Below are 26,781 nucleotides of genomic sequence, written 5' to 3'. Positions count from 1 at the left end.
GGTGCATCTCTTACATCTTATACATCACAGCTCTGTATCTAATATAAGAACCTTTATCACACTAATCTACACACACAGCAATAGTATCATCTACTGTAAGATTATAATCAGCGTGTCTTGGGGCCACATTGAATGACTTAAAACCCAGATTTGTAATCTTGATCGATGTGATTGTCAGTGACAAATGTGACGGCTCCTGTTATATCCTATGTGTTTACCTGTGCTGTCTTTGAGGTGGAGCTGGATGCAGTCACTGATTGACCTGACTGCCACAGAGCAGCAGCATCTGGGCCCAGTGCAGCACAGGAAAGAGAACCACCATTTTACAGCGTCTCTTTCCAGCCCTTGTTTTTATTCAGCCTTCGCTTTCTTTTTCACGCCACAACACATTGCGCCACATTATCCACACGCAACCACATGAACACTACTGATGTCAGTAAAAAACTAAACACACCTCATCTGTTTTTGTTGTTCAATTACTTTTCATCATAAATGTTTTTTGTAAGTGACATTTTGAGTCTTCCTGTGTTTTCATCATGGCCCATGAACTGGGCTGCGACACAAAGAATCACTGAATGTTTTTATTCAGCCACGTTTCCTTCCTACAAACACAAAACCTTACATCTTTAATTAAACCTTTTTTTTCCAGCTTTGTTAAAAAATATTTTCTTTTGTATAATATGAAAATAAACCGAATATTTGTGGGTTTGTGACTGCTGCCTTTCACAAAGCAAGTAGCATTGAGGCAAACTTTCTAGACAGGGTAATGCACATGAATGTAAATTTCACATGTGGTTGGTTGTCTCACAGAATGTCCCTGTTTACTGTTTACCTGTGCTGTAGTGTATTATAAAAGGATTCTTTGCCCTGAGAATATATTGTAGAACGAGGTGAAGTAGTGTATGCTTATCAGCATACGTGTGCCCATTTGTTAGTCATTGATAAGGAACTATTAAATACATGTAGAGATGTATGCACAGATCAGATGTGATAGAGGACAACATTAGTGCATGAATCTGTTAGTGCAGTTTGAGAATAGATGTTACTGATGGGGTGTTGTCATGTTACTGCCTGACAGTCTGTTTGTGTTTGTGTTTCTGGGAGACATCTTTGAGCCTTATATGGGATTTTAAGTTCATGTTGACATTACATTTTTATTTATGCTAATATAAAGAGCATTTAACATAGTTTTGGTTTGATTTACTTTTGTGACATCAATATTCTCAACTATTTTATACCCTTCTCTGTGTCATTGGATCAAAGTGGTTATCTCTGTCAGACTTAAGATAAAGCCGACATCAGCTTTCCTGGAGAAACTTTCTAAAACTTAGCCACAAGTGTGTTGCTCCCTCTTTCAGCTCTTTCAACATCTCATCAGTTTTCTTGTCATCGGCTTTAAATGCAACAGATGCACCTCTGTGTACATGTGTGTATACTTGTGTGTGTATGCATATCTGCACATGTACAGGAAAAGCATTACGACTTTAAACTTGTGAGTTGGACACTTTTCCAGTACAAAAAACAAACAAATAATAAATGAGAAATGGACAAAATACTGAAATAATAAAACAAAGAAATACTGAAATAATGGCCAACTTCCTTTGGGGTTTAGGGTTTGGGTCCTAGAGGCTTTTTTGTAAGTCTGGACTTGTAACATTTACCTGCCGATTTTTATACATGTTGGTAAAACGTGCCGCAAGGTGTTGAAATTTTGTAGGGGGCGCTATCCAGTCAAGTCGGCACACCTATGCTGCTGATCACAATTTACAAATGCAAATGAATATTAAATTACTTTACCTGTAGTTCTACCTGTCAGATCATCAGTTCAAACTAAAGAGTTTTAATACATTTAGATTGTAGATAGTAGCTGTTTCCTTCTGAGGAACCTTTTGACATTGACATTGGACTGTAAAGATGGTGACTGTACTGGAGTTGATCCAGTAAATCCAGTTTAAAAGATTTACCTCTAACAGGGATGTTTTGTTGTCGTCTGCGTTTGTTATTTAGCAGGTTTACAAAAAAACTACTCAAGTTATTTCCGTGAAATCTGTTCAGGGTGGGGCATGACTTGAAAAAGAAGCCATTGAATTTGGTCCGGTTCCAGATCAGGGGGCAGATCCAGGAATGTTTTTTTTTTTGGCACAGTATGGCACATACTCCATAGGACGCTGACACACACACACACACACACACACACGTACACACACACACACACACACGCACACACACACACACACACACACACACACACACACACACACACACACACACACACACACACACACACATAATAAGTGTCTCAATATGCTTCATAATTTTTTATGAATTTGTCATAAAACCACAACAGGGCCCACTGTTTTATTTTCAGCAATTGGGTCAAATACTGTCCCCTAGCGGTGAACATAATATAATATCTGCATTGGCCACATCACATCCATCCATTGAAGAATTCTTAGGGTCAAGCAGATAAGCAGATAACTAAAGAAAAAATATGAACTTTTTTTCACATCAGTGGGGAGGTTTGGATGATATTCCACCTATAGAAGAAAGTTCACGTTCTGTGCAGATTCTGTAGCAGCCGTCACAGCGGCCGTGACAAACAGACCTGGAGTCACAAGTAAAAGTGAGACACCTGCTGATGTTTTGAAAAACATGATTTCAAAAGAAAAGATCCAAGGATGGATCCGTAAAGTGATGGTTTTTACATGGAGTGTCATTCCACCTGAAATGAACAAAACACTTCCACAGCCCTAGGAAACATCGTAAACCATAATGAGAAAATCGTGCCGATAAAAATAGAGTCAGCTCAACCGTTGAAAATCTCATGATGTTGCAAATTCATATATGATTGCCTGCCCACAATAGACACGCCTTCCACTGCCCCTCCGGAGGTCAGGTCAGTTTATCAGCTTTCAACATGGCCCAACAACTGAAACATACCCAAGTTGCATAAAAAGCAACATTTGAGAGCACATTGAGTCAAAAACACCCTGAGTTAACGTGATGATGTAAGAGCACAGGAGGTTGACGCACTGCAGGGCCAAACCTCGGAGGCTTTCATGGCTGTGGCTCGTTACACCTGTTACCCTCTACATATGCGTGTTTGCCCGTTCATCTACAACAGTGCTTTTTTGTGTGTGGACAAATATTATGCTAAAAAAAAAAATCTTCCAGGCCACAGACTCTCCCCGACACACCAGAAGTGTTTGTTGTAGCCTGCGGTCTTTCAGAGGAAAAGAAAAGGTCAATCATTTTGCCCGTCACCTCTAGCTGAGTTGTCCAACCTCCATCCTTGGCTATTTTTGTTGTATAACCGAGGGGTTATGACAAGGAATATTGTGGTTATATGGTCAGGATGCCTGCAGAATAACCTTAAAACCACCTTTTCCTAGTTGTAAGCTTTTGGGAATGTTTGACTTGCATTTATTACCGTTTTTATTTCTTCAGTTTTTTAAATGTCTAATTTACATTTATTTCTACAGTTTATATTTGTTTTATTTTCGTTTTAGTCATTTTTACTACTTTATCTCTAATGTGGCAAATGTCATTTTAGTTAGCTTCCTTCTGAAGCACTTTGTAACATTCAAAAAGAAAGTACTATATAAATATTCTTTAGTATAATTATTATTAGAAGGATATTTTCAAGATGCTTGTTAGTTGTGTAAGTGTCCTTTATATACTGTATTCCCTGCAGTACAACCATTGTCTAACATTTTAGTAAATTTTTGTCTTTCTGTATAGAATAGTGGAATTATCAGGTATATGAATAAACACGTGTTATGCATCTTGGTATTTCTTTGTTTATATGGTGGGTTTGAACTGGTGGTTGATTTATTTACTCCAAGTGGTAAAAGCACAAATGAAAGAATATAAAGATTTAATATGTGAGATGGTCTTCTGGTCCAGTTAGTCTTTTTATTTTTCTGATAAAATAGCAAACCTCCACCGGAGCTGATCATCAGGAAACTCACTCAGGTGGGACCATGTGTGTACGCGTTTGTGTGTGAGAGTGAGTGAGTGAGTGAGTGAGTGAGAGAGAGAGAGAGAGAGAGAGAGAAAGAGAGAGAATGGGAAGAGAGGATGTTTTCTACAAGCTCAGCAATCTCTCCAACACGCACACTCAGCAGACCTCATCTGGATAAATAAAGATTAGCCTAAAACCCTCACGTGCGTGGAGCTCTAACACTGTAGCCCCCTCCTCTGTTTATATGTTGATATATTGGTCGCACCATACGCGCGACTCTCTCCTGACTACAAATACATAAATATGACAGGTATGATTCAGGCACTTTAATGTAGCAGCCTGCAGCATATGAGACAGAGGCAGTGATGGAGCAGTGGAGTTAGAGTAGTGGGGTGTCGTGAATCGCCTTAAGCTGCGGCGCCCCCGTGCCAGTTAACTTGACTAAAGCAGACACACACTTCCATTATGGCAGATTGAAATCTCCACTGGGCCGTGTAAGGGAGTAATGTGTTGGTTATATGGCCTGGACTGTGAGGGATTTATGCACATGTTAAACCCATCAATAATGGCACAGGAGTAAATCTCTCACCAGGTTTTTTGTTTTGACATCACGGTTTCTGTGTTAGGAGATTATCTTGTGTGTGTATGTGTGTTGGGGGCTTTATATGGGTTTATATGAGCCCATATAAAGTTATGGGCTCACAGTGGGGTAGGGGGACACACAGGTCACCATATCATAAATCTATTTCCAATATCTATCATGTGATTGTGCTTTTCTCCTATCTTTACCATTTGCTTTATTGTGTCTCAAAAGAAAGAACAAAAATACAGTATATTCATAATAAAGGACCCGTCCATCCCCCATGCATTCTTCTGACTGTTAGCCCCTGAATCTTCAATGGATTATTCATGAGCGACAAGCAGAAATGTCTAAAAGAGGTGCAGTCTGTTCATGTCTTCTCCTCTTCACTGCTTTCACACCCAAGTCTTCCTCTGTCCCCACTGTGACTTCAGCAGCAGAGTATAGCCCGCTACATGACTCTCCTCTTAGCGCCACCAAACTATAGCCACTTGCACCGAGTATACAACAGCGTGAGTGTGATCTCAAATCATGCACACAAATATAAAAGCCAGCCTTGCACATACTTGGCAATGCACCGAGAATGAATTGTCCGTATTGGGGCTCGGAGGTGGATAATGTTGGATGGATCATTACAGTTGAGAAATTAGTTTTTTTTACTTAAATTTAACCAGACAGTCCTGGTCTGACATGCAACTCATATGTGGAAACTTGAACCTGTCAGTGCACAAACACTGACAGGTTCAAGTTTTTAAAATACTTGCATATGCACAGATTCTGGGTCTTTTAAAGGGAAGGGAGGAGCTGTGGAAACAATTATACTAGGCAAAGTTTGGAGGGCATCTTGAAAGACAAAGATTCGTTCAATTCCAGGTGCAATTCATAGAGGTCAAAGGTCGTGCTCAGTGACCAGAAGTGTATTTTTCTTATTTAAATAAATCCCCACTTACTTCTTCCAATGCAACAGCAATAAGATATATTATGACAACGTCTTATGATTGTGGAGATCAAGGGTAAATACAATCCAGTACAACCCCCCCCCCCTGAATTGTCAGAGCTGTTTACTATGGGGGAAGTTAAGACAATTTTGAAAGGATCAAGAAAATAGCTGTGGATGCTCTTAAAATCCCTATTAAAATATGCTTGGAAGATTATATGTGTGTATATCTGAATTTTTCTGTTTGTGTTTTTATTGTTGTAACAATGAGACCTGGTTAAATAAAGTATTTATACGTGTATCAGGAAATAAAACATAATGAAACAAGTTTGGTTTTTTGTCTACAAATAGGCCAAACAACATAAGATAATACACGTTCCCTTAATATACACACCATAATATTATATACCAAAATATATTCTGCTATAGAGACAGACTTCACTACAATCTGCTGATTCTTCTGGAAAGTTGCAAGTAAAAGCAGAGTAGATGGTTGATGTGGACGTTTGTGTGTTTCCACAGTGCAACAATACAGAAGAGATTCTGTATTGTTGCTAGTCGTCTAGTAAAGACTTTAAAGCACCAGTGGCAGAGAGAGGTCATCTACAGCGGATCAGCTGAACATCACTCTCAGCCGTGACGTGAATCGTTTCCACTCAAGGAGCTCAAGCAGCAAACACACCTCCTCCTCCTCCTCTTCCTCCTCCACATCCTCTTCCTCCTGCTGTTCATCTCTCTGGCTTCTCTTCCGTTCAGCGCGAGTTTCATGGAAGAATCAGTTCCTGGTTTCCTTGTGGACTTTCCTTGTAGTTGAGGAACCGGTGCGTCCTGCGTCCTGGCACCTTGCGCTGCGCCTCATCTCTTTACGCACAAGAACTCGTCTTGCGTTTCGCCGGAAAAGAGTGAACTTACCGCAGGTGAGCGCTGGAAGTGTGTTCATGAGCGACAGAGGAACTAGTTAAATGAGCGTCTTGTTTTTGATCGACAGCAGTCAACTTCAATCTTCCGGACTTTTGGCTTTGGATCGACAGCGCGGTTTGTGGCTGTGGCGCACCATGGGCAGCCCGGCTCACGCACCAGCATGTTGTCTTCTGTAAATAAAAATGTATAGTAACCTCTTTACTATACTAGGAAAAGGTCACTTCGTGTATTTCTGTATTTTTTGCGCTGCGTAAGATTCAAGCCACAGACGAGCAGCCGGATCAGGTGTGAGGCATCCGGTGGACCGAGGAGGAAGAGGAGGAGGAGGAGACTGTAGGGAGGAAGGGTTACAGCAGAACGACGGGATTTAAACACAGGACACTTGTTCTCTGGAGGACGGACTGAAACAAAGGAGCAAGTTGGTCCAGGGAAGAAGAGAGGAGATGACGGCCAGCACTTTTCTCCTGCTCTTCACTCTGTCTCTCACAAGTGAGTGGTTTTATGTTCACGTTACTTTTATTCGTCTAAAGAAGAGTGTTCTGCTAAGTTAGGTATGATGAAAAATACTGTTTTGAGTTCTACGTTTTTTTCCTCACGTAAATTTTACAAGTTTAATCTGCAATTATGACAAATGATGAGGTAAATGAACCTGCACCCACTCCAATCTCTCTCTCTCTCTCTCTCTCTCTCTCTCTCTCTCTCTCTCTCTCTCACGCACACAAACACACACACACTCCTCCCACTACCCACTCAGTGACATACCATACATCCCATAGCCCTTTACCCTAACCTGTGACAATCTTTGAATACCTAACTTCAGCTCTAATCCCAATCATCACATAATTGTAACTCGAACCTTGAAAACAAGTATTAACCTTAAAAAGCAGGCTGGACAGTTTCATTATGATTTCATTCAATAAATCTATTAAAAGCTACAACTGACTTCAAAATGAGTTCATGATATGAGAAGTTGTAATAGAGAGTATTGTAAAAGTCTTACGCTCACAATAGTTCAAAGTCCTAATGCTATCCCTGTACATGTACATGGAACAGTGTACACACACACACACTAGCAGTAGCGTAATGCCAGTAACACCAGCAAAATAAGCTGCCATAGAGAAGTGAAGTTACTTTGGTGTCAGTGAACTGCAGAGGACATAACCTATATGAATTCATGCAGTGTCCTGTACTGAAGAAGCCTGTTGGAAGCAAGTCCAGTTGTACACATGTACAACTCCTTTCCTGTATATAATCAAACACAGCTCACATGAAAGGCGGCTCTGGAGCACTCGATATGGACTTTTAATCAAACACTGAGCTATATATTCAAGATCCTCCTTTACCAGAAGCAGATGTGCTCAAGGTACTGATCATGTGTTGAAATTATTGTGTTATTGTTAGTGTGTTATTATTATTGTGTTATGTGCTTTGTGAGGTGATGTCCACTGTGTGTACTTGTAATATTATTCTGTATTCTTTGACAAGCAGAATGATCCACTAAAGAAAACAGCATAATCCTCAACGTTTACGCTTAACTATTTAATTCGATCTCCCAGTATCTTAAAGCCTCCTCCACAGACCATAAACATAACAAAGGAACAAAAACTCTATTCCTGATGTATTCCGTTAAAATAACATGTCAGTTACTAATTTTCTGTAAGAAATGGCCACATTTAGATTATATGCTGTGCAAAATCAGCCTTAAATAACTCATTGTTTGTACACTGTGTATTTGTAGGATTTTAACTCTTTCTCAGACTGTTAAAACCCCAAAGTGTCTAGAGAGAAGATCGAGGACATGACCTTTGCATTGTTAATGGTAGCTTACAACATTTTGAACTTATATTTTTCTGCAAACCATCACAGTGTTTAGATCATGTTGCTGAAAGGCACAGTGGCTGTTTTACAGCTGTCTCACTTGAAATTTTGTTTTGTGAAATCATTATTCAAATTGATCATAGTGTTTGATCAACAATGTAAGTTCTTATACGTGAAAAAGAGAATTCAACTCAGAGAGTGGATCTAGTGCATCTCTTTCTGGGTTTCCAAATCAAAAGCAGCCACAACACTCCTTCCTACAACTTTTACCTCAGGGAAAGGTTTTTAAAAACTGTCTCCTGTGCTTGTGCTCTTAAAATACTTGTAAGTAAAAGCAGATGGGCTCTTTGAATAATTTATAGAGGGTTATTTTATTCTTCCCACAAAGAAAGAACCATCATCTGTGTTTAAAGCGGAACACTTTTCCTAAAAGAAGAGCTTCCTTTTTCTAACATGACCTTGTGTTTCATGGATTGTTGAGTTTTCCATCCTGTACTCACTGAATGAAGTTGATAGGCTTTAGCTTTGGCTTGTTGGGCTTAAAAAAAAATAAAAAGGCCAAAATTTACAAGGCGAAAAACAAAATCAGTGCCATCGTTCTTCATATCCGCTCTACGTAAACAGCTGGGCCGACAAAGATCAGGTATGACAGGTGACAATGTAAAACATTATTCTGCAGCATCCATCAAGGCAAATATCTCCACAAGTCCAAGTCTGAATTATTTAAATGATGTAATACACCAAGAAGGCGCACAGCACTTCTGTGTGTCTTCTACCATGTTGTTGTGAGTGTTTGTGTTTCCCTGACGGCCTGGAGATTTTAATGGGCCTTGCACTATGCTATGATGTTTGGCACCACTTCTCAGTGACAGCCTCATCACTTTGACTGAAGCTGTTGTAAAACTTAGAGATTGAATACACAAAATGGTACAGACTGCACATCAATATTTATTTAAAACACACAGGCTCTCACAGAAATAATAACTTTAATCTACACTGCAATGTAACACATGGGAAATCTTCTTGGGCGTAGTGTGGGCCAAGAGGTCGAGTGGGTTGCCCACGAACTAGGATGTTGGTGGTTCGATCTCTGGCTCCTGCATTCTGGATGCCAAAGTGTCAATGGGGAAGAAACTGAACACCAAATGGCTCCTGACGGCTGTGACTGATGCATGATAGAGAAAGTGCTCAAACCTTTACTGTAAAGCGCTTTGAGTGGTCATCAGGACTAGAAAAGATCTATATACTGACAGAGTGGCACACTAACAAGTCCAGTCGTGCACTTGTACAACTCCTGTCCTGCAAATAATCATACACAGCTCAATATATAAATGCAGACCAGAGCCTTCTCCCACTCTAAATATATGCTGTCCAATTAAATTAACCTGGTTTGCGTCAAGCATCAGAGCCTCCAGGAAGTCGCTCATCCTAGCTAACAAATAGCCAGATACAAAAAATCAATCCCCACCCTCCTCAAACCCTTTATATGGTCATTTGGCACTTTGGCTTTGGTACAGGTCAAACAAATAAGAAAGCAAATGTTAGTCACTGGGCTTTAGATGCAGATAGTAGTATTTATAGTAGTATTTTGGCCAATATTTTTGGGGTTTCGGGTGTAGACAGTGGAAATCTGGTCCAAGACTCTGCCCTGTGTTCACCATACACCGTTTACACTCCCACGAGTTTTGTTTATCACACAGGTCGAATGTTTCTACCAAATCACAAACAGTGGTGCTTTTTGTAGGTGATTTAGCTCCAGACGGCATTTTAGCAAATCGCTATTAACAGCTATTAACATAATGAATGCAGATAAATTAAAAAGCAGATAGCCGATGCATTTTGGTCAATGAGTTCCACCTCTTTTGCCACATGGACTGTTTACCTGCAGGCAACCAAAGCCTGCTCAAACGTGATTGGTCAAACTAGAACATTTTGTCCTTCGTAAACAGATTCTGTCTATTCACATGAAGAATCTGGTTATAAAGATTAGCTCTTTCCCTTCAGATTCCTGTTATGCTAAGCTATACTAAGCTAACCGAAATTAATGTGAAACGTAAAATCAATATTAGTATACATTTAATTATTTTTTATTGTAATTACCATTATCATCTCTGTGACTAAATCATAATTTTAAGACTAACACTTTCACCACATTTTTCATGCCTTGTCATGTAACAGTATTATTGCAAATTTCACCATTGTGGGACTAATAAAGGACTTATTATCCTACTTCCTATCTTATTGCACTCTGCATTTAATAAAAAGTAATCAGACATTTAACTATGTTGTACTTACCGTGTAATTCATTTATAATTTTACCCCTTTATTCCCTAATCTTTCTCCCTTTCTCATACCGACTCATCCCATAAGTCTTTCCTTTATTGCCTTTATATACAGTGGGATCCAAAAGTCTGAGACCACCTACCCATTGTGAAAACATTACATGTCATTATTTCACTGCAAGGAGTGGGATGTGATCTAAAGCATTAGCAGCCATGTTCATGCAACAGGCTGTTCTGCCTCATCGGGGCCACCTGAGATGAAAGCTAGATGTGAGTAAGGTTCTAACTGGTTAACCTTCAGTGTATCATGTGTCCCCTTTCATTTAGTTCTAATAGATTCCCCTCCCTCGCTCCCTGTTCCTCACAGTTGAAAAATCCAGCGTTCAGTGTGCCATGAAAACTCGAAGCAGCAGGGCGCCGCCGAAAAAAGAACATCCCTGCTCGCTAATCATAGTAAAACAGACAATTCATGTGGCACAGCGGGGGTGAGGCAGTCCAGATATTTAACGCTGTCTGCGCTGTTGTCAGTTTGTTTGACAATGTAGAGACATAATGGCTGCGGGAGCCAAGAGAGTGGGTTTGACTTATTCATACCATCGCTTTTACATAACCAATAATTTAGGGCTGAGGAAACACAAAGCTTGAGGGATCCTCTCACAGGGATGGATGCATGACTGGATTTTTGTTTGTTCTTTTGCTCTAAAACCCTGCAGTAAAGCGTGAGACTGCAACACACACACACACACACAGGCACACAGGCACACACATGATTCAGCCTTGATGGCCGTTGGTAAATTGACTTCATTTACAGCCAACTTGTTTATTGTTCATCATTCGTGATGACACTGGACTGAAAACATATTGCAATAAAGAGGGTATCAAGCTCTGAGCTGCAACACACACACAGGATGTGGTGTTACACTGAGAGGGAAACACATTACCCCTTCTACCAGAATTTGTGCTCTGCTAGACAAACACATGGCAATTATTTACTTGCGGCATTTCTGTTTGGCTGACTGACTTGTGTTCTTTTCCAACAGAGGTGTAAAGGTGCATGTGGCTGTTTGAACGATGTAAACATAACCTGGGTCCTAATTGTACACTATCAGGATATAATGTGTCCTCACTTCTTGTGTTTTGCCTGAAGGCAGCAGGGCAGAGAATGCAGAGGAGCGGCTGGTGAACTACCTGTTGGGACCGGAGCGCTACAACAAACTGATCAGACCGGCGGTCAATAAGACCCAGCAGGTCACTATCTCCTTACAGGTGTCTCTGTCGCAGCTTATCAGCGTAGTAAGTATTTAAATACACAGACAAACACGTGTGTACATGAAGCGAGTTCAGGACACACACCAAGAAAACACCACGACACCGCAGCTCTCTTTGGATTGTCTACAGCAGGAACACGATGCACAAATTGCAACTCTGCATAAGCTCGACCCAGAACGAGTTCACCCAGAAATCTTTTTTTGTTTTGTTTTGTCACCTGGACCCAACAACTAAGCCTCTGTCGATACATGTGAAAGTGTTTTTGTCTTATTGTGGTGAGCAGGTGGACCCAAATGCAGGAGACACATTTAGGTGAAAAAACTAAAATGGCTTTAATTCAAGCAAAGGCTCTTGCAGAAATAAAGCACAAAAATCCAAATAATCAATATACAGAGAAACATCAAGAAGGGCTTTGGCACACACAGCCGACATGGAACAAGGGGAACGAGGGAAACAAGCTGACTGACCAGGACAAACAGAAGCACAGAGACTTGTATACACAAGGGAGCCAGGGATGATTAAACACTGGTGAAACACATGAGGAACAGGTGCAGACGATCACAAGGGGGGGAACATGACAATGACAGAAAGTTAAGCTAGAGACACACAAGGAGCATCATCTCAAAATAAAACAGGAAACGGAGAGAACTCAGAAACAGCAACCAAACAGAACACAAATCGAAACACAAGTAAACCAAGGCAAGAGTCCATTACAAAACAGTTTTTCCTCAAAAGTGTATTGCCACAACGGCAGACTATGACAGGACAAAGGCACTTAGAAATCAGGATTCTGCTGGGGCTCAGGCCCCCCTGGCCCTGCCCCTGGATCTGCCCCTGCATTATTTACGTGCAGGTTTTACACTTGTGTGGTTGGCGACTTCATTTAAATCCAAGCATTGCTCTACGCAGCAGGCCTTTCTCCTGGCAGACATTCTGACAGTTTGATTATAGGAAAAGAACTTCCAATAACATTTCCACAACTTTTAGCTAATCACCGCTGTCTCCTCAGCTCTATCAGGAATCTCCATCTGAAACTAAGGGACGTGATTGCTTTACTTAAACTGCTTAATTACATTAACTTGATTGGACCTTAAAAACAGCCACGTAAATATATTAAAGCACTCAATAAATTTTTGATGTGTTATATTAAAAGCTTCCTAATAATGTGTCATACTGCCAAAACCATGCAGGTTAGAGGACCTGGCTTTCAGTTGGGTGAATCTGTTTTCCTTTCCCTTTGAGTTAGCCCTGATAGACATGTGACCTGTCCAGGGTGGACACAAAATGCATGCTGGGAAAGGCCGCGGCTTCCCCTCTATCTCAGGATAAGTAATTTAGAAAATGGATGGAGAGATCATTTTTTGTTTTTTTTAAAAAGGTAATCCATCCTTGGATTATCTGTGTTTTTGGAATATTGTCTGAAGCCTGTTATTCAGTGTGTGTGCTGCAAACTCTCTGAACCATTCGACATATACTCATGACAGCGAAGGTTTTTCAAGGTGGTGGCATATGTAAACAAGATATAGACCAGAAGTGAATGGCACGAATTAAAAAATGCAGGGCGGTGCAAATCCTTCCTAGTTGAAATAGGAGACACTGTAAACATGTAAATAATACATAAGAGGAAATATTTCCTTTCTTTTCTGTGCCCCCAGAACTCCAGCCCCTGAGCCAAGCTTGCAGCTACCGTATCAATCAATCTATTCACTGAACACTATAAAGATGACATTATTATTAAGAACTATAATCACATTATTGTTACACATTGCTAAGTTATGCATCAGTGCCTAAAGGGTTGACCTAACTCCACTGAGAGTTGCATACTTGTTCCGGTCACACGTACATGCCCATAGTTCCGTTCATACTAAAATGATGCACATCGGTGGTTCCAAGCATGCACACTTGATCCCACATTCCATTTCAGTAGGTGGATATGATGTAACCCAGAGCATGCGCAGTCGACACGTACAGCAAGGTCACAAATGTTGGGCTGCACGCAGACGTCCGCATAGCGGGTCTGTGCGTTTTCTAGCGAACACGGGTGGATGACAACATTTTTCGTCATGATGACCATGGGGCACTGGCGAATGTAGAAACTATGAATTTGCCTTAATGCTAGTGCACACGGTCCTTGACTGACATCCTCTTCACGCCTCTGCCGGCACACCTTAATTCAGATGCCTTGTGAAGCATTTCATTTTACATCTTTAACATCTGAAATAACTCAAAATAATGCATCTTAAATTTTTTCGTATCCTTAACTTTTGATCAGGCATGTGTCAGGCAGGACACAAAATATCCTGTGCAAAGCTGCACTGCAACAGTTAATTACATCTGTGACATTTATGAAGGTTTAAACAGGTATGTAATATTGCCCAAAACTGTTTGTGATATTGTGTCCACCCCCTAAAGGTTTGCTTTGATATTTGAGTTTGACCTTTAATGTGTCTTGCTAAAACCACCGCCAGTAGACAACATTGTGATAATACACGAATGTTTATTTTTAAGTAGAATATGATGGAAATGATGCGTAGTGTGTGACAAGATGACCGATGTTTTCTTGCAGAATGAGAGAGAGCAGATAATGACGACCAACTTGTGGCTGTGTCAGGTACAGTGCAATCCTGCTCACTGCTGAGTACACACACAGTGTTCAGTATGCGGGTGTATATGTCAGTAATGGAGTTTATGAACGCCCTCTTCACAGGAATGGAACGATTACAGGCTGAGATGGGACCCAGAAAAATATGAAGGCATCAAGAAACTACGAATTCCATCCAAACTCATCTGGCTTCCTGATATAGTGCTCTACAACAAGTTAGTAGATGCATGGCATCCCACAAAGAGAAGAGCAGATTTTCCGTATTTAATTTATATTGTTTTATAGTCAGTGTAATTAAAAAATATATAACTGCATGTACAGTCTTTGTGTACGTGTGTACAGTTTATAATTCCACAGCATTAAGAGTTTTTTCCCAATCTAGGGCTAAAATAAGCATGTTTATCTATGGGGAAAATCTTCTGCATTCTCTCTCTGCTTTTGCTGAGGTGAAGGAGATTAGTGAATAATCTGGTTTCTTTATCACTTCAGCCAATAATTAGGGAGTGATTGGGTTTGTCTGATTATAATCACTGCGAGTGTAAATGGAATTGTCAGAGCCAGTGGTTAGCAGAGAGCTTTCCTACGGAGAGTTAGGTGCTAAGACCGATGCCACGCTCATATCTGTCTGTTAAATAAACCGATCAGACGCAACAGTGAAAGCACGGAGCTGAACTGAAAAATATTGGTTCTCTTGTTCCAGTGGCACCTGTCACAGGGTGGGATAGATGAGGCAGCAGATGAACCGTCAGTTCTTAAAGTCGATGATTGGAAGCAGGAAAAATGGACACAGACATTACTGTGTCTGAGCACTTCCAGGTTTTGGGGGGTGTTACTGGTGTTGAGTGGTAAGTGGTCCTAGGAAGCACAACCAGCATCAGCTTCATTGGTACCCAGGATGATACAAGTGGGGAAGTGTGGCCCATGTGGTCCAATCCCACTGAAGAGCTACTACAGCACAGATTGCAGAAAACATTAGTGATAGAGACGTGGCAGAACCTGACAATGTAAGAGTGGAATAAAATGGCCTGGTTTGATGAGTCATGTTTTCTATTGCATTGCGTTGCATTGACAGCTGGGTGCATGTGCGTCTTTAACCTGGAGTAAGAGATGGCAGCAGGATGCTCTATGGCAGAGGTCTTCAACAGGGGGTCCGCGACCCCTATGGGTTCTGCAATTCACGGAATTCATGAAATTTTTGGTTGATTAGACAATTTTTGTAATTTTTGTAATTTAAAATTTTTTTTTTCAACCAATTATTTTCCCACTAATTTAAATGTCTTTAAATACACATTAACACGAATCCAACATATTGTAGTGAACGGATAAATGGAGGCAGAATACATTATCTTTCAGTCAGCCCTTTGCAACAACACATCTTTGCGAAAGTGGATTTTCCTCACTCACCTACCTGAAAAACAAATACAGGTCAAGACTGCAGCCTGAGGCTGATATGACCCTCTGCCTGACAACCTCCATCCGTCCAAGGTTAGATAAGTTGTGTGCTACTCATCAGGGTCAGTCATCTCACTAATGTGGGAGTATGTGTGCCATCCACAGATGGCTTGAGGATTCACTGTCCCTTCTACATGTATGTTTAAAGGGGACATAGCATGCAAATTCCACTTTGTTAGTGCTTCTACACGTTAATGTGGGTATCTGGCATGTCTACCAACCCAAAAACTCTGGGAAAAAAACACTTGCGCGTTTTGTTATGGTTCCTCTAAGTCAGAAACGTCATGCTTGAGTGACTCGATTGAGCTTCCTGGGTTTTGTGTCATAACAATGCACTGGAAGTCTCCCTACATGCATATTTGCATGCATATAAAATATGTAATTTATATCGTTTAAAATCATGGGGGGAGAGGGGGGAGGGGGGAGCTGGCTCATTAGCATTTAAAGGAACAGGCACTCAAAACAGGTCACTCTGTGGAGGGCTGTTTTATACAGGGTAAAAAGGGTGCTGTTTGAAATGATCCTTGTGGTATTTTGACCAAAGTATGTTACAGACATTTCATTAAGACCCCAAGGAACCATATCAACTTGTGGTAAAATGGGCATGCTATGTCCCCTTTAAAATAAAAACATAAATATATGAACCTGTGTATTATTTGAATAGCTTAGTATTGAATGCACAATAACAGGGTAGCTATGTTTATACATGGCACTAGGCCCAGTTTAATATAAAACAATTTTATACAATATATATAGTAGGGGGTCCCTGTTCCATCTCTCCATCAGTTTGGGGGTCCTTGGCCTGAAAAACATTGAAGACCCCTGCTCTATGGGAAGAAGACAAACCCGTCGAGGAAAAGCAAACCCTCCCCTGATCAATCTTCTGCTGCAAAGCATTGCATCCAAGGATTCATTTGCATCTAACTTTGATTTGTACCACCTACCTAAACATTGTTGCAGGCCAAGTACACCCCTTCATAACAACAGTAGTACCTGATGCTAGTGACCGCTTACAGCAGGATAATGCGTTATCAGTGCAAACAAATTTTATTGTTCCAAATTCCCCTGATCTCATTCAGTCTGAAAATCTGTAGGATTAGCTGGAAAAGCAAGTCTGATCCGTGGAGGCCTAAACCTCTGTATTTACAGGACTGTAAGGGTCTGATGCTCAAGTCCTGAAACCTTTAGGGCTAGAACTGTTTTTGATGGCACCATGTGGACCTACACATTATTAGGAAAGTAGTTTTAACATTGTGGCTGATTAGTGTAGAAGGAAACAGCTAGCCTCTGTCTAAAGGAGACAAAAATCTATCTGTTGCAGCTCTAAAGCTCACTAATCAACTTGTTGCAGTGGTTTAGATCTTCTCTCCTAACTCTCAGCAGGAAAGTGAATAGATTATTAGATTAGATTATTGGCCTTGCCTCATATGCCTTCTTCTAGTCTGACTCAATGCTTTCTTTAATGTGTCACAGTGCCGATGGTGTCTATGAGGTCTCCTTCTATTGCAACGTGGTAGTCTCCAACACAGGGGACATTTTTTGGCTCCCGCCGGCAATCTACAAATCGGCCTGTGCCATCGAGGTGCAGAACTTCCCCTTCGACCAGCAGAACTGCACTCTGAAATTCCGCTCCTGGACCTACGACCACACAGAGTTGGACCTAATCCTCACCAGTGACTTTGCCAGTCGCGACGACTTCACGCCCAGTGGAGAGTGGGATATCGTGTCGCTGCCGGCACGCAAAAACGAGGACCCCAACGATATCACCTACCTGGACATCACCTACGACTTTGTCATCCAGAGGAAGCCGCTGTTTTATACCATCAATCTGATCATCCCGTGTGTGCTGATCACGTCGCTGGCTATCCTGGTTTTCTACCTGCCGTCAGACTGTGGAGAGAAGATGACGCTGTGTATCTCGGTGCTGCTGGCCCTCACTGTGTTCCTGCTGCTGATATCCAAGATAGTGCCACCAACCTCTCTAGCAGTGCCACTCATCGGTCAGTCATATTTAAGTTTGTCTGTGTGCATCTGAGTGTATTTAATATATGAAACAAACAAAATAAACATGTTTGCCAGATTTATCTTTCCCTGTAATTTGATGATAATATCACAACTGAAGAATGTTGGGAATTCTGAATAGGATTTATATACTTCTTAAAATGCATCCATGCTATTTTGTTTAAATGTTTACATATTTCCTTGTTAAATTCATTGTCAGATGCAAGAATACATTGAAAATATTGGACATGGAATTAAATCCAAGTCCTTGTACTGCATGTACAGACTGCGAGTGTTACCGCAAAATATACAACATGATAAATGGATCCATTTCTCAAGTAGGTCAAGGCCAAGGTCATTGTTTACTGTACCTGTGCTGGTCCTTTATTTGTGGCAGGCTTTTTGCAACTCAACACTTTATTTACAGGAAAACATCTCTGTCATTTCAAACTCACCACTCTGGTGATTTGTCTTTTGGACTTTAATAATCTTTCCATTCACATGTTTATCCAGGAAGCTCTGCTTCTGCCACCTTGATCTCGCTATTGAAATAAAATGTCTAAAATGCATGTTTTAATTGGTGCTTTAAAATGAAATTGAAGTGAACTGAATTGAGCTACCATCAATTTTATTTATGTATCTGTTCATTTTCTTCTTTCTCTATCTGTCCCCCTCTCCTAGGTAAATACTTGATGTTCACCATGGTTCTGGTCACTTTCTCCACCGTAAGCACCGTCTGCAACCTCAACGTACACCACCGCTCCCCCTCCACCCACCACATGCCCGCCTGGGTTAAACGCCTCTTCTTAATCCAACTGCCCACCTTCCTCTTCATGAGGCGCCCAGGCTCTTCCAACATCCGCAACAAACTCCGTCAGAAGTACGCCGACCGAAGTACCGTCAGGAAAAGCCGGTCCCAGAGCTGCACAGAGAAGAAGCAGTACTCCAACATCAGGCTCGGCGGGATCCCAACAGACAGTGACTCTATCTACGTGAACGAGGAAATGGCCCACAGGTTTTGCTGGGGAGTGGGCGACACCCCAGATGGGGGCGGTGGTTTGTCAGACTTGCAGAGGTCTTTGGATGGTCAATGTGATGCAGATCTGGAGGAAGCAGTGGATGGAGTGAGATACATCTCTGAACATATGAAGACAGAGGACTATGATGAAGGGGTGAGAGGATACACAAAAGAGCCGGAATAGACAGTATCAAAGAATTAAAAATAGGAAATAAAGAATATAGGAGGAAGAGAAGACGCACAAAAAGTAGATTACCGAGATGGATGATGACAAAGATGCAACAGGGAGGGATGATAAGGGCACGATGAGACATCTAACATGCCGCGTCTAAAATCATTAAGCTTTTGCTTTTGTCTCCCTGTGACAGTTTCCCAACCTGTCAGTCATCTCCCTTTTTCTGAAAACATCGGATATCCTCAGAAAACCCTGCACACACACGTACCCACTTATGACCACACAGTATTTGAACGCAGCACTAACCCTCACCCCAGAACTGTTCACCCCTGGGCTTCTAAACTTCCACAAGACTCCCACATCTAATAAATATTACAAACAAGTTTTGCGGCTGTAATTGCTTGTGGCAATTTTCATCAAGCTTCCTCCTCTCAGTATCAGCCGGCTGCACTGCAGTTAAAAATATAACCTGATACACACTTTGGTGTCCCAGAAGCTTTGTCGCCACGGCAGCAGTTAATAACACACTTCGGCTTACACGCAAAACTTTAGGAACTCTTTCAAAATGTACGCTCTTTTAGTGATCCGATGATTTCCCTCCACACACATACTTTATAGACATAACTTAATCTCTTATAATAATTCAACTTGTGGCTTTGCTTTCAGATCATTGAGGACTGGAAGTACGTGGCCATGGTGATAGACCGTCTGTTCCTGTGGATCTTCATCTTGGTGTGTGTGACGGGAACACTGGGGCTCTTCATGCAGCCGCTGTTCCAGAGCTATAACACGCCCACTGCTGACGACACTGAGTGAGTTCACACACCAAAGCGCACTGTTACATGCATCACAGCACTGCAGCTAATAGCCTGACAAAGACTCTTCTTTAAATATGTAAGACTACAAATGAACTGACACTGTGCACACTCTCCATTGTGTCTCCATTGTGTATCAAAGTCATGGTCTTTGTTAAGCCATGGTCAGTATGGAGAACTGGTTCTGAATTAAAGCAGCTCCAAATGTATAGGACCTAGAGATTTAATTTGAAATTTGTGCATCAACAATTGTATTACACAATCATATTTTCTTTCCTTACTAATACAACATTTTACAAATCAAAGAAAGAAATCATGAGAACAGGAGCCAGGAAGAACTGACTAAGGCTATTACTATAGTATTTTAATCTGCTTTAACTTTTCTTTTCATTTACACAGCTCAAACTTTAAACTTGATATTCCTGCACCTACCAGAATGGCACCGTGAGCGCATCCCTCCCAGCAAGGCCAATCAGTCCCTTTAAATTCATTCAAACTGCACCAAATGTCACATAATCATAGACATCAGTTTCTTGAAGGTGCCTAATTCTTTTCTTGAAGATCCATGAAGTATTCCCTGGGAAAACAGTGATAATGTCTCAAAACACCTTACGTAGCAATGTTAGAGAAAGTGACAAAACGATTAATCCTGCATCAGACCCCTGATCTAGATCCACGCCACAATTTAATGGATTCTTCCTTCACCACAGTTTCATTGAAATCCATTCAGTTGTTTATGTGCATGTTTTCTCACAAACAACCAAACTAACCAATAAACCCACGAACAAACAAACGGACAGGGGGTGAAAACATAACCTCCTTGGCTGAGGTACCCACTTGTTTAGGTCAAATAGTTTAAATGAACTGTGTATTAGAAAAGTGAAGCAAATATATTTGTTTGAAAATGCGACAGAATAAATTCAGTATGTCCTCCCTCATATTAAGCACACTTTGGTTTTCTTTCCGTAGGTTTCGCGATTTCTAGGATTTCTTTGGAACTGAAAAGGAAACAGCTGAGTAAGCATCTCTCATAGGAACTTTGACGGAGAACACCAGCTGAGAGCTGAATCAATGCAGCCGGCTGCACGAGCTGTGTTTGCAGCCGTGGACCTTTAATGCTGGAACACTTTTATTTTTATACTGCATGGTTTATTGTTTTTGGACTATGTATTCATCGAAGCTCCACCATCTTCACAAGCATGACAATCTTAAGATATTTTTTATAACATATAACTTCTATCCAGAGGACATTATTGTCAAGCAAAGACGATGTCTGTGCACAGTTTTAGACACAATATATGAGTATTTTCCTTAGCGTTAACTTTCAAAATGTACAGAACAAACCACAAACCTCAAAACTAGAAAAAAACCGCTGGTAATTCTTATCCTGCTGTCCTCTGCAGGATTGTTCATGTGAAAAATAAGACTTTATAAGAGATTATACCAATTATTCATGTTGGCACAGTACAATGGATCATACGTCTCCTCTTCTCTACACTTCTCAAACTAAGTTTCATCATAACAAAGCAAAGGTACTTTGTTTTCTCCACCTTTTTTCTTCATAAAAATATGAATGCACCTCTCCGTTCTGCTTCAGAGCTTCATGCCTCATTTCCACCATCCGTCTTCAGAGCCGTGTTGTTCCCCTTAATGCGTTGTCTTACATAAAAAAAAGGGCATTCTTTTATTTTTTCCTCACTTGCACTCTCTTATTTAAAAAATGTTTTCGCTGTTTTTTTGCCATATAAAATCAGGAGGCCTGTCGGAAAAACCCAGAGACTCCTCGAAGAAAATGTGATGAAATGAAAATGAAAAACGACAATAATGACGTGAAGATGGAAAAGAAAAGTGGATGAAGATGTACACACACATATACATATATACACATATTTCTACATATACATTGATCCACATTTCACACTGACTGTACTCTAGGACAACATGATGAATAAAAAGCTGTGAATTTTATGTTGGGCTGTTGCTCTTCTCTCAAACATGAGTTCACTAAGTCTTTCATTGTCTTTTCTGGTTTAGGTCATTTTCACACAGACATGTCATCGTAAGAAAAGCACAGATGTAAATGATGAAATCATGCCATTAATAAAGAGGAGGCCAACTCATTTAATTTGAGATGGAATGTGTCCAATCATTTCTGTCTATATTGCAACATGGAGTTTCATAAGCTCCTTTTCAGTAGAGCACATACAAGGGCCAAGAGTCCCCTCAAATTCAATCTAGAATATTTTTTTCAAATCGAGATCCATGCATTACCCATCATTCCACCAAGTTTCATTGAAATCAGTTGAGTAGTTTGTGAGTTATCCTATTAACAAACAAACAAAACAACCAACAAACAAACAAATGTGATAATTTTGTTCGGAAAGATACTTATGTCTAAAGCCCAGGATGTGGATTCTGTTAATAGTTATCAATTAGAAAGTGGAAAAATATGCTGCAAAAGTAATTATGGATTTAAGGATGGGGAAGGTTTATTGAAGTGGAATGAAATTATTATATTATTTAACCAAAAAAGAATATCAATTATATATCTATTTATTCATTTATTTAGGTTATCTATTTATTAATTCCTGACTTTGTTTAAGTGGTTGTTGGGGATGCAATAACACTTTCCTTGACAACACACTTTCTCAAAATACCTCTACCGCCACAAATCTTTGTAAAGTTCACGTAAACACAAAGCTTTTTTTCAATGTCACAAACTTGAACCTCTCATACATTTTCTGCCACAGACTCACAAAAAGTCATATTCTACCACAAGCTGTGAAAATATGTTTGTACAAGTTCAGAATCTCTCTGATCCTGTGTAGTCGGAGTGTGTGTAGGATGTGAATGAACCCGTCTGTCCAGAGATGAAATAGCAGGTGTTCGACACAAGTGAATCACTCTCACACAGAGAGAGAGGATAGAGAAACTATTAGTGGAGGAAAAATCTGTGTATTCTTTTTGTGGATGGAATAACTGACATTCTGCAAACACTGAAGCTGAGTCCTGACAGTGAGGGATAAAAAGAAGGTGTTCAGTGTGTGGAGCGGGGCAAGCAGAGTCAGTAGAAAGTGACAAAACTATTTTTATACTTTTCAAAATTTGGCGTAATGACTCTGATGTGTCATATGTTTTATGTGGATGACCTCAAATGCATTTTGAACTTTTCCTTTTTCATGTTTTGATCAAACAGCTCAGATTTCGACATTCAAGCAGTTGTGTGTGTTTTGTGTGAGAGGAGGCTTGTAACAGCTGCTCTGCCACATTCACAAAACAGGCATTTGTCCTGTGAAAATTATTATTGTTTGTGAAAGTCATTGGTGAGATAAAATTAACTAGTGAAATTTATGAGCAAACACACAGTGTAAAAAAAACAGTAGAAAAACAGAGTAAAGTCTGCCAGCAAAAGATTCAAACACTTTAAATAGAAATACAAATGCATCGGAAGTGTATTTTTAAAATTTTTTACATTGAATTCAATAGAATTTCACATTCAAGACCATTAAGCAATTGAATGATACTGTAAAAAAAATCACTACACACAACAATTTTCTTATTTTGATTTACCAATTAAAACTTACATTTCATGGTCAACATTTTTAATAAAAGTAATTTACTCTATTTTTATGACATGTAAAGTTGGTTGTGGGAAAAAAGTAAAATAATGCAGTGAATTTCTGTGAAATGACTTTTCTCACACACAAACACTTATGTTAAAACCATTTTTAGGCTTAAGCTGTGGTCGGTGGCTCAGTTTGTGATGTGGAAAAAGGTTGTATCCACACGCAGGGTCAAATCTTGTTAATGGACATTCTGGCTGTGTGTGTGTATGTCCTCAGCCTGACAAAAGAGGAAATGTGTTCAACACTAATGCACTTCGGTTCCATTGACAATGAATGTGTGTGTGTGCCTGTGCATGTGTGCGCGCGCATGCGCTCCAATTTGTGTACTCCATCTGCCAACAAAAAGGTAATTTTCAGGCTCAGGTGAAAATAACATCACCTTCCAACGGTCAGGAACCCATGAAGACAGACCTCCCTGTTACTTTTTATGTAGCATTGCATGAATGAACATGCACATATAATAGACTATGATAAGATTTAACTTCCACAAATCCTTTATCTCAGCAAAAGTGAAGCTGCAATTCCTGAAGTCAGCACATCAGCAAAAATTCTCTGCTGTGGTGGACAGCTATCGACAACCTCCCTCCCTCCTGCCTTGTGTGTGTGTGTGTGTGTGTGTGTGTGTGTGTGTGTGTGTGTGTGTGTGTGTGTGTGTGTGTGTGTGTGTGTGTCTGCATGCGTGTGTGTATGTGACATTTACCACGTGTCCCTCCCTATCAATATGAGGTTGACTGGAGCATAAAGGTGACAGATGTGATGCCTTTTGTGTCTGGGGGAAAGGAGGAGGACAGAGCGGGCCAGCTGTCATACTGTAGTATTAATGTAATGTAATGTTGTTGTGTACAGCCTTGGTAATACATCAGGCGCACGTTACCAAGGGGTCGTGATTGAATTTGTAAAAAAACAAAAACATCACACATGCACAAGTACAACTTGCAAACTAAATATTTTATACGAGAACACATCGAATCACTTCATATGTGAAGAAGCTGATCAAAGTAATGTTGTCAGTTCAATTGCGTGAAAAAAGTGTTGAATAAGGGCAAACTTTGCGTTTATCTGCAATGAAGCTGTTGTGCTTCCATGATCAACCAAATTCTGTTGTTGGCCTCAAAGTTTCCACTGTTCATGTGTGCAGCTCATATATACATTTCACTGGTGGCTAACATGACATGTTAGCTATTTCACAAGGTAACAACAAAACAAACGTGCTTTTACTTTGAAGACAAAGTACCAAACAGGAAGTGATTCTATGAATGTTGCTACCATGAAGGGGATCAGATGTTGACCTGCAGATGCAGTTGTTTGTCTGAGGACGTAGAGGAAGACATGTTCAACCCGGTCCACAGACTGAAGGCACGTTGCCCCACCCCCACACACTGTTTGCCTGTATAATCATTTTTTATTGATATTGAACCTATCACGTGTTCAAATTGCATCAAATTCTACATTGCACTTCCTCGGGCCATGAAGAATACACATACCAAGTGTGAAGCCGATAAGATGAGTGGTTTGTGAGCTATGGGTACTACATTCAGTAGGACAAAAGATACTCGCAGACATAGGATTTCTTAATTATTCATTTATATATAACATTTATGATTTATGTTCACATAGGTTACTATTGTGCTACATTATTTGTTTTGAATTAAACAGTTCTTATTTTGCTTCGGTGTGTCATTAAAACATTACTATAACAACATCGCTGTTTTCACTTCTGTACCTACAGTGACTGAAGCAGCATTTTTCCAGGACAGTGCATTTTGAACTGATCTCTTTCCAGCTCTCCTTTCTGTGCCATCCTCCACCAGCCACCACTCACGCTCACCTCATCCCACCTCAGCTGACCTTCAGCAGTCAAAATTTAAGTGCTTAGCTTTACCAGCTTTGTATATCAGCAGTTTTTCTTCATCACACACTTGAACACACATTGAGTCTTTAGTCCATTTACTATGACTCAGTAACTGTGGTAACTGAAGTCAATTCCTGGTGTTGCCAGGTATATTGTCATGAAAATGTTCTAAATGCTCTCTTCTGAAGAGGCAGGGACCTGCACATTAAGTGGTTGATGCTCTGACCTGAAAAAAGAAAACAATGCCAACGTGTCTTTATTTTATTTTATGTTAATTTATACACATTTATATGTGTTTTTCTATGGTTTTTAAAAGGTAACTTTGAAGGTAACTTTTTTGTATCAATCGACCCTAAGTTCCATAATACCCACTATTATTTAAACATTCAGTTTTAGTTTGCCTTCTTCCAACTTCAGAAACATGCCTCTAAGGAAATAGGCCAAATTCACATTTAAGTAAGTATGTAGAATATGATTTCTTTACATTCAAATCATAATGTGTCAAACTTGTGCTTCCCTTAGCTGCCTCCCTCAGCTCCTTCTATGACAGCATACGTCTCCTCCTTCAGAAGCTAACACTGTGCCTTATGTGGGGATCCCACTGGTTAAACCATGTCATGAAAGCACAACCTCAAAAGACTCAACCATAGCCCTCACACAACGTCAACAAAACCAAGCTTCAATCCTAAAGCTACGAAAGATGCTTAGCTTAGCATAAAGACTGGAAGCAGGTGGAAACAATATATCCAAAGATACACAACCTCCAATAGGGACACAACTAGAAGGCAAAGCTCAGAGTCAGTTGATCCGGACATTTTTACATTTTACTTTGGGCCTGACAGGAGAAGTTTTGAAAACCGTCCGGAGCTGACTTCGACAAATTCTGGAACTTCTCTTGCCAGCCCCTGAATGTAATGTTCAGAACATTTTAGGGTGAGCCCATGTGAGAAAAGAGCAGGACAATTTTGGGAAAAAGTGTGGCTAGTTAATGACCTGCAACAAATGGGAAATTTTAAAAAGTGAGAAAACAAGATTGTAAAAAAATATGTGATTTCCTCAGTGAAATTTGTACATAATCTCCCGCCACCAGTCACCTGATTGTTCCGGACATTTTCCTGTTGTTGTGAACTCATCTGAACCAAACTATTTCTATCTCAGGGATAGTTTCCCCGTCCCTATCGTCTTTCTGATAGCAGCCAGACGTGAAAGTTCATCAAAACTTTGGCAAGAAGGAGAATAAGTCTGCTACGTTTGACTTGTAAATATACAATACATATATGTAAGACTCTTAATTAAGTGTGCAATGTATGCTACGTTTTCTTTCCATCCATCCATATGCCCATTATCCTTGAGGGTCACGGCGGATTTTTGTGTTTTAGTTTTGTACTGTTTTGCATCCTGAGCACCACTAAACGAAAATTCATGAATCAGCTTTCACCGTCAACACTTTTCTCATCTTCTTTACCGAC

The 26,781-nt window shown here is 40.3% G+C and overlaps 1 protein-coding gene across 2 annotated transcripts; it reads left to right on the top strand.

Annotated features, from left to right (window-relative positions):
* The first annotated feature begins 6,094 nt into the window (after positions 1–6,094).
* LOC118101285 (neuronal acetylcholine receptor subunit beta-2) lies at positions 6,095–21,964 on the top strand. Of its 2 annotated transcripts, none has more exons than XM_035146908.2 (8): positions 6,095–6,891; positions 11,650–11,750; positions 14,338–14,382; positions 14,479–14,588; positions 17,299–17,825; positions 18,508–18,998; positions 19,686–19,831; positions 20,804–21,964. In XM_035146908.2, exons 1-8 carry the CDS (start codon positions 6,846–6,848, stop codon positions 20,817–20,819), a joined length of 1,482 nt encoding a protein of 493 aa, XP_035002799.1. In that variant the 5' UTR covers positions 6,095–6,845; the 3' UTR covers positions 20,820–21,964. The 2 variants fall into 2 exon arrangements, with proteins under 2 accessions (XP_035002799.1, XP_035002790.1); XM_035146899.2 differs by having other exon boundaries at positions 6,097–6,891; positions 11,650–11,795.
* Positions 21,965–26,781: the final 4,817 nt, after the last annotated feature.

Source organism: Hippoglossus stenolepis, chromosome 2 (assembly GCF_022539355.2).
Source record: "Hippoglossus stenolepis isolate QCI-W04-F060 chromosome 2, HSTE1.2, whole genome shotgun sequence".
Lineage (NCBI taxonomy): Eukaryota > Metazoa > Chordata > Actinopteri > Pleuronectiformes > Pleuronectidae > Hippoglossus > Hippoglossus stenolepis.
Note: the sequence above shows the minus strand (reverse complement) of the source record. Positions and strands in the feature narration are given on the sequence as shown.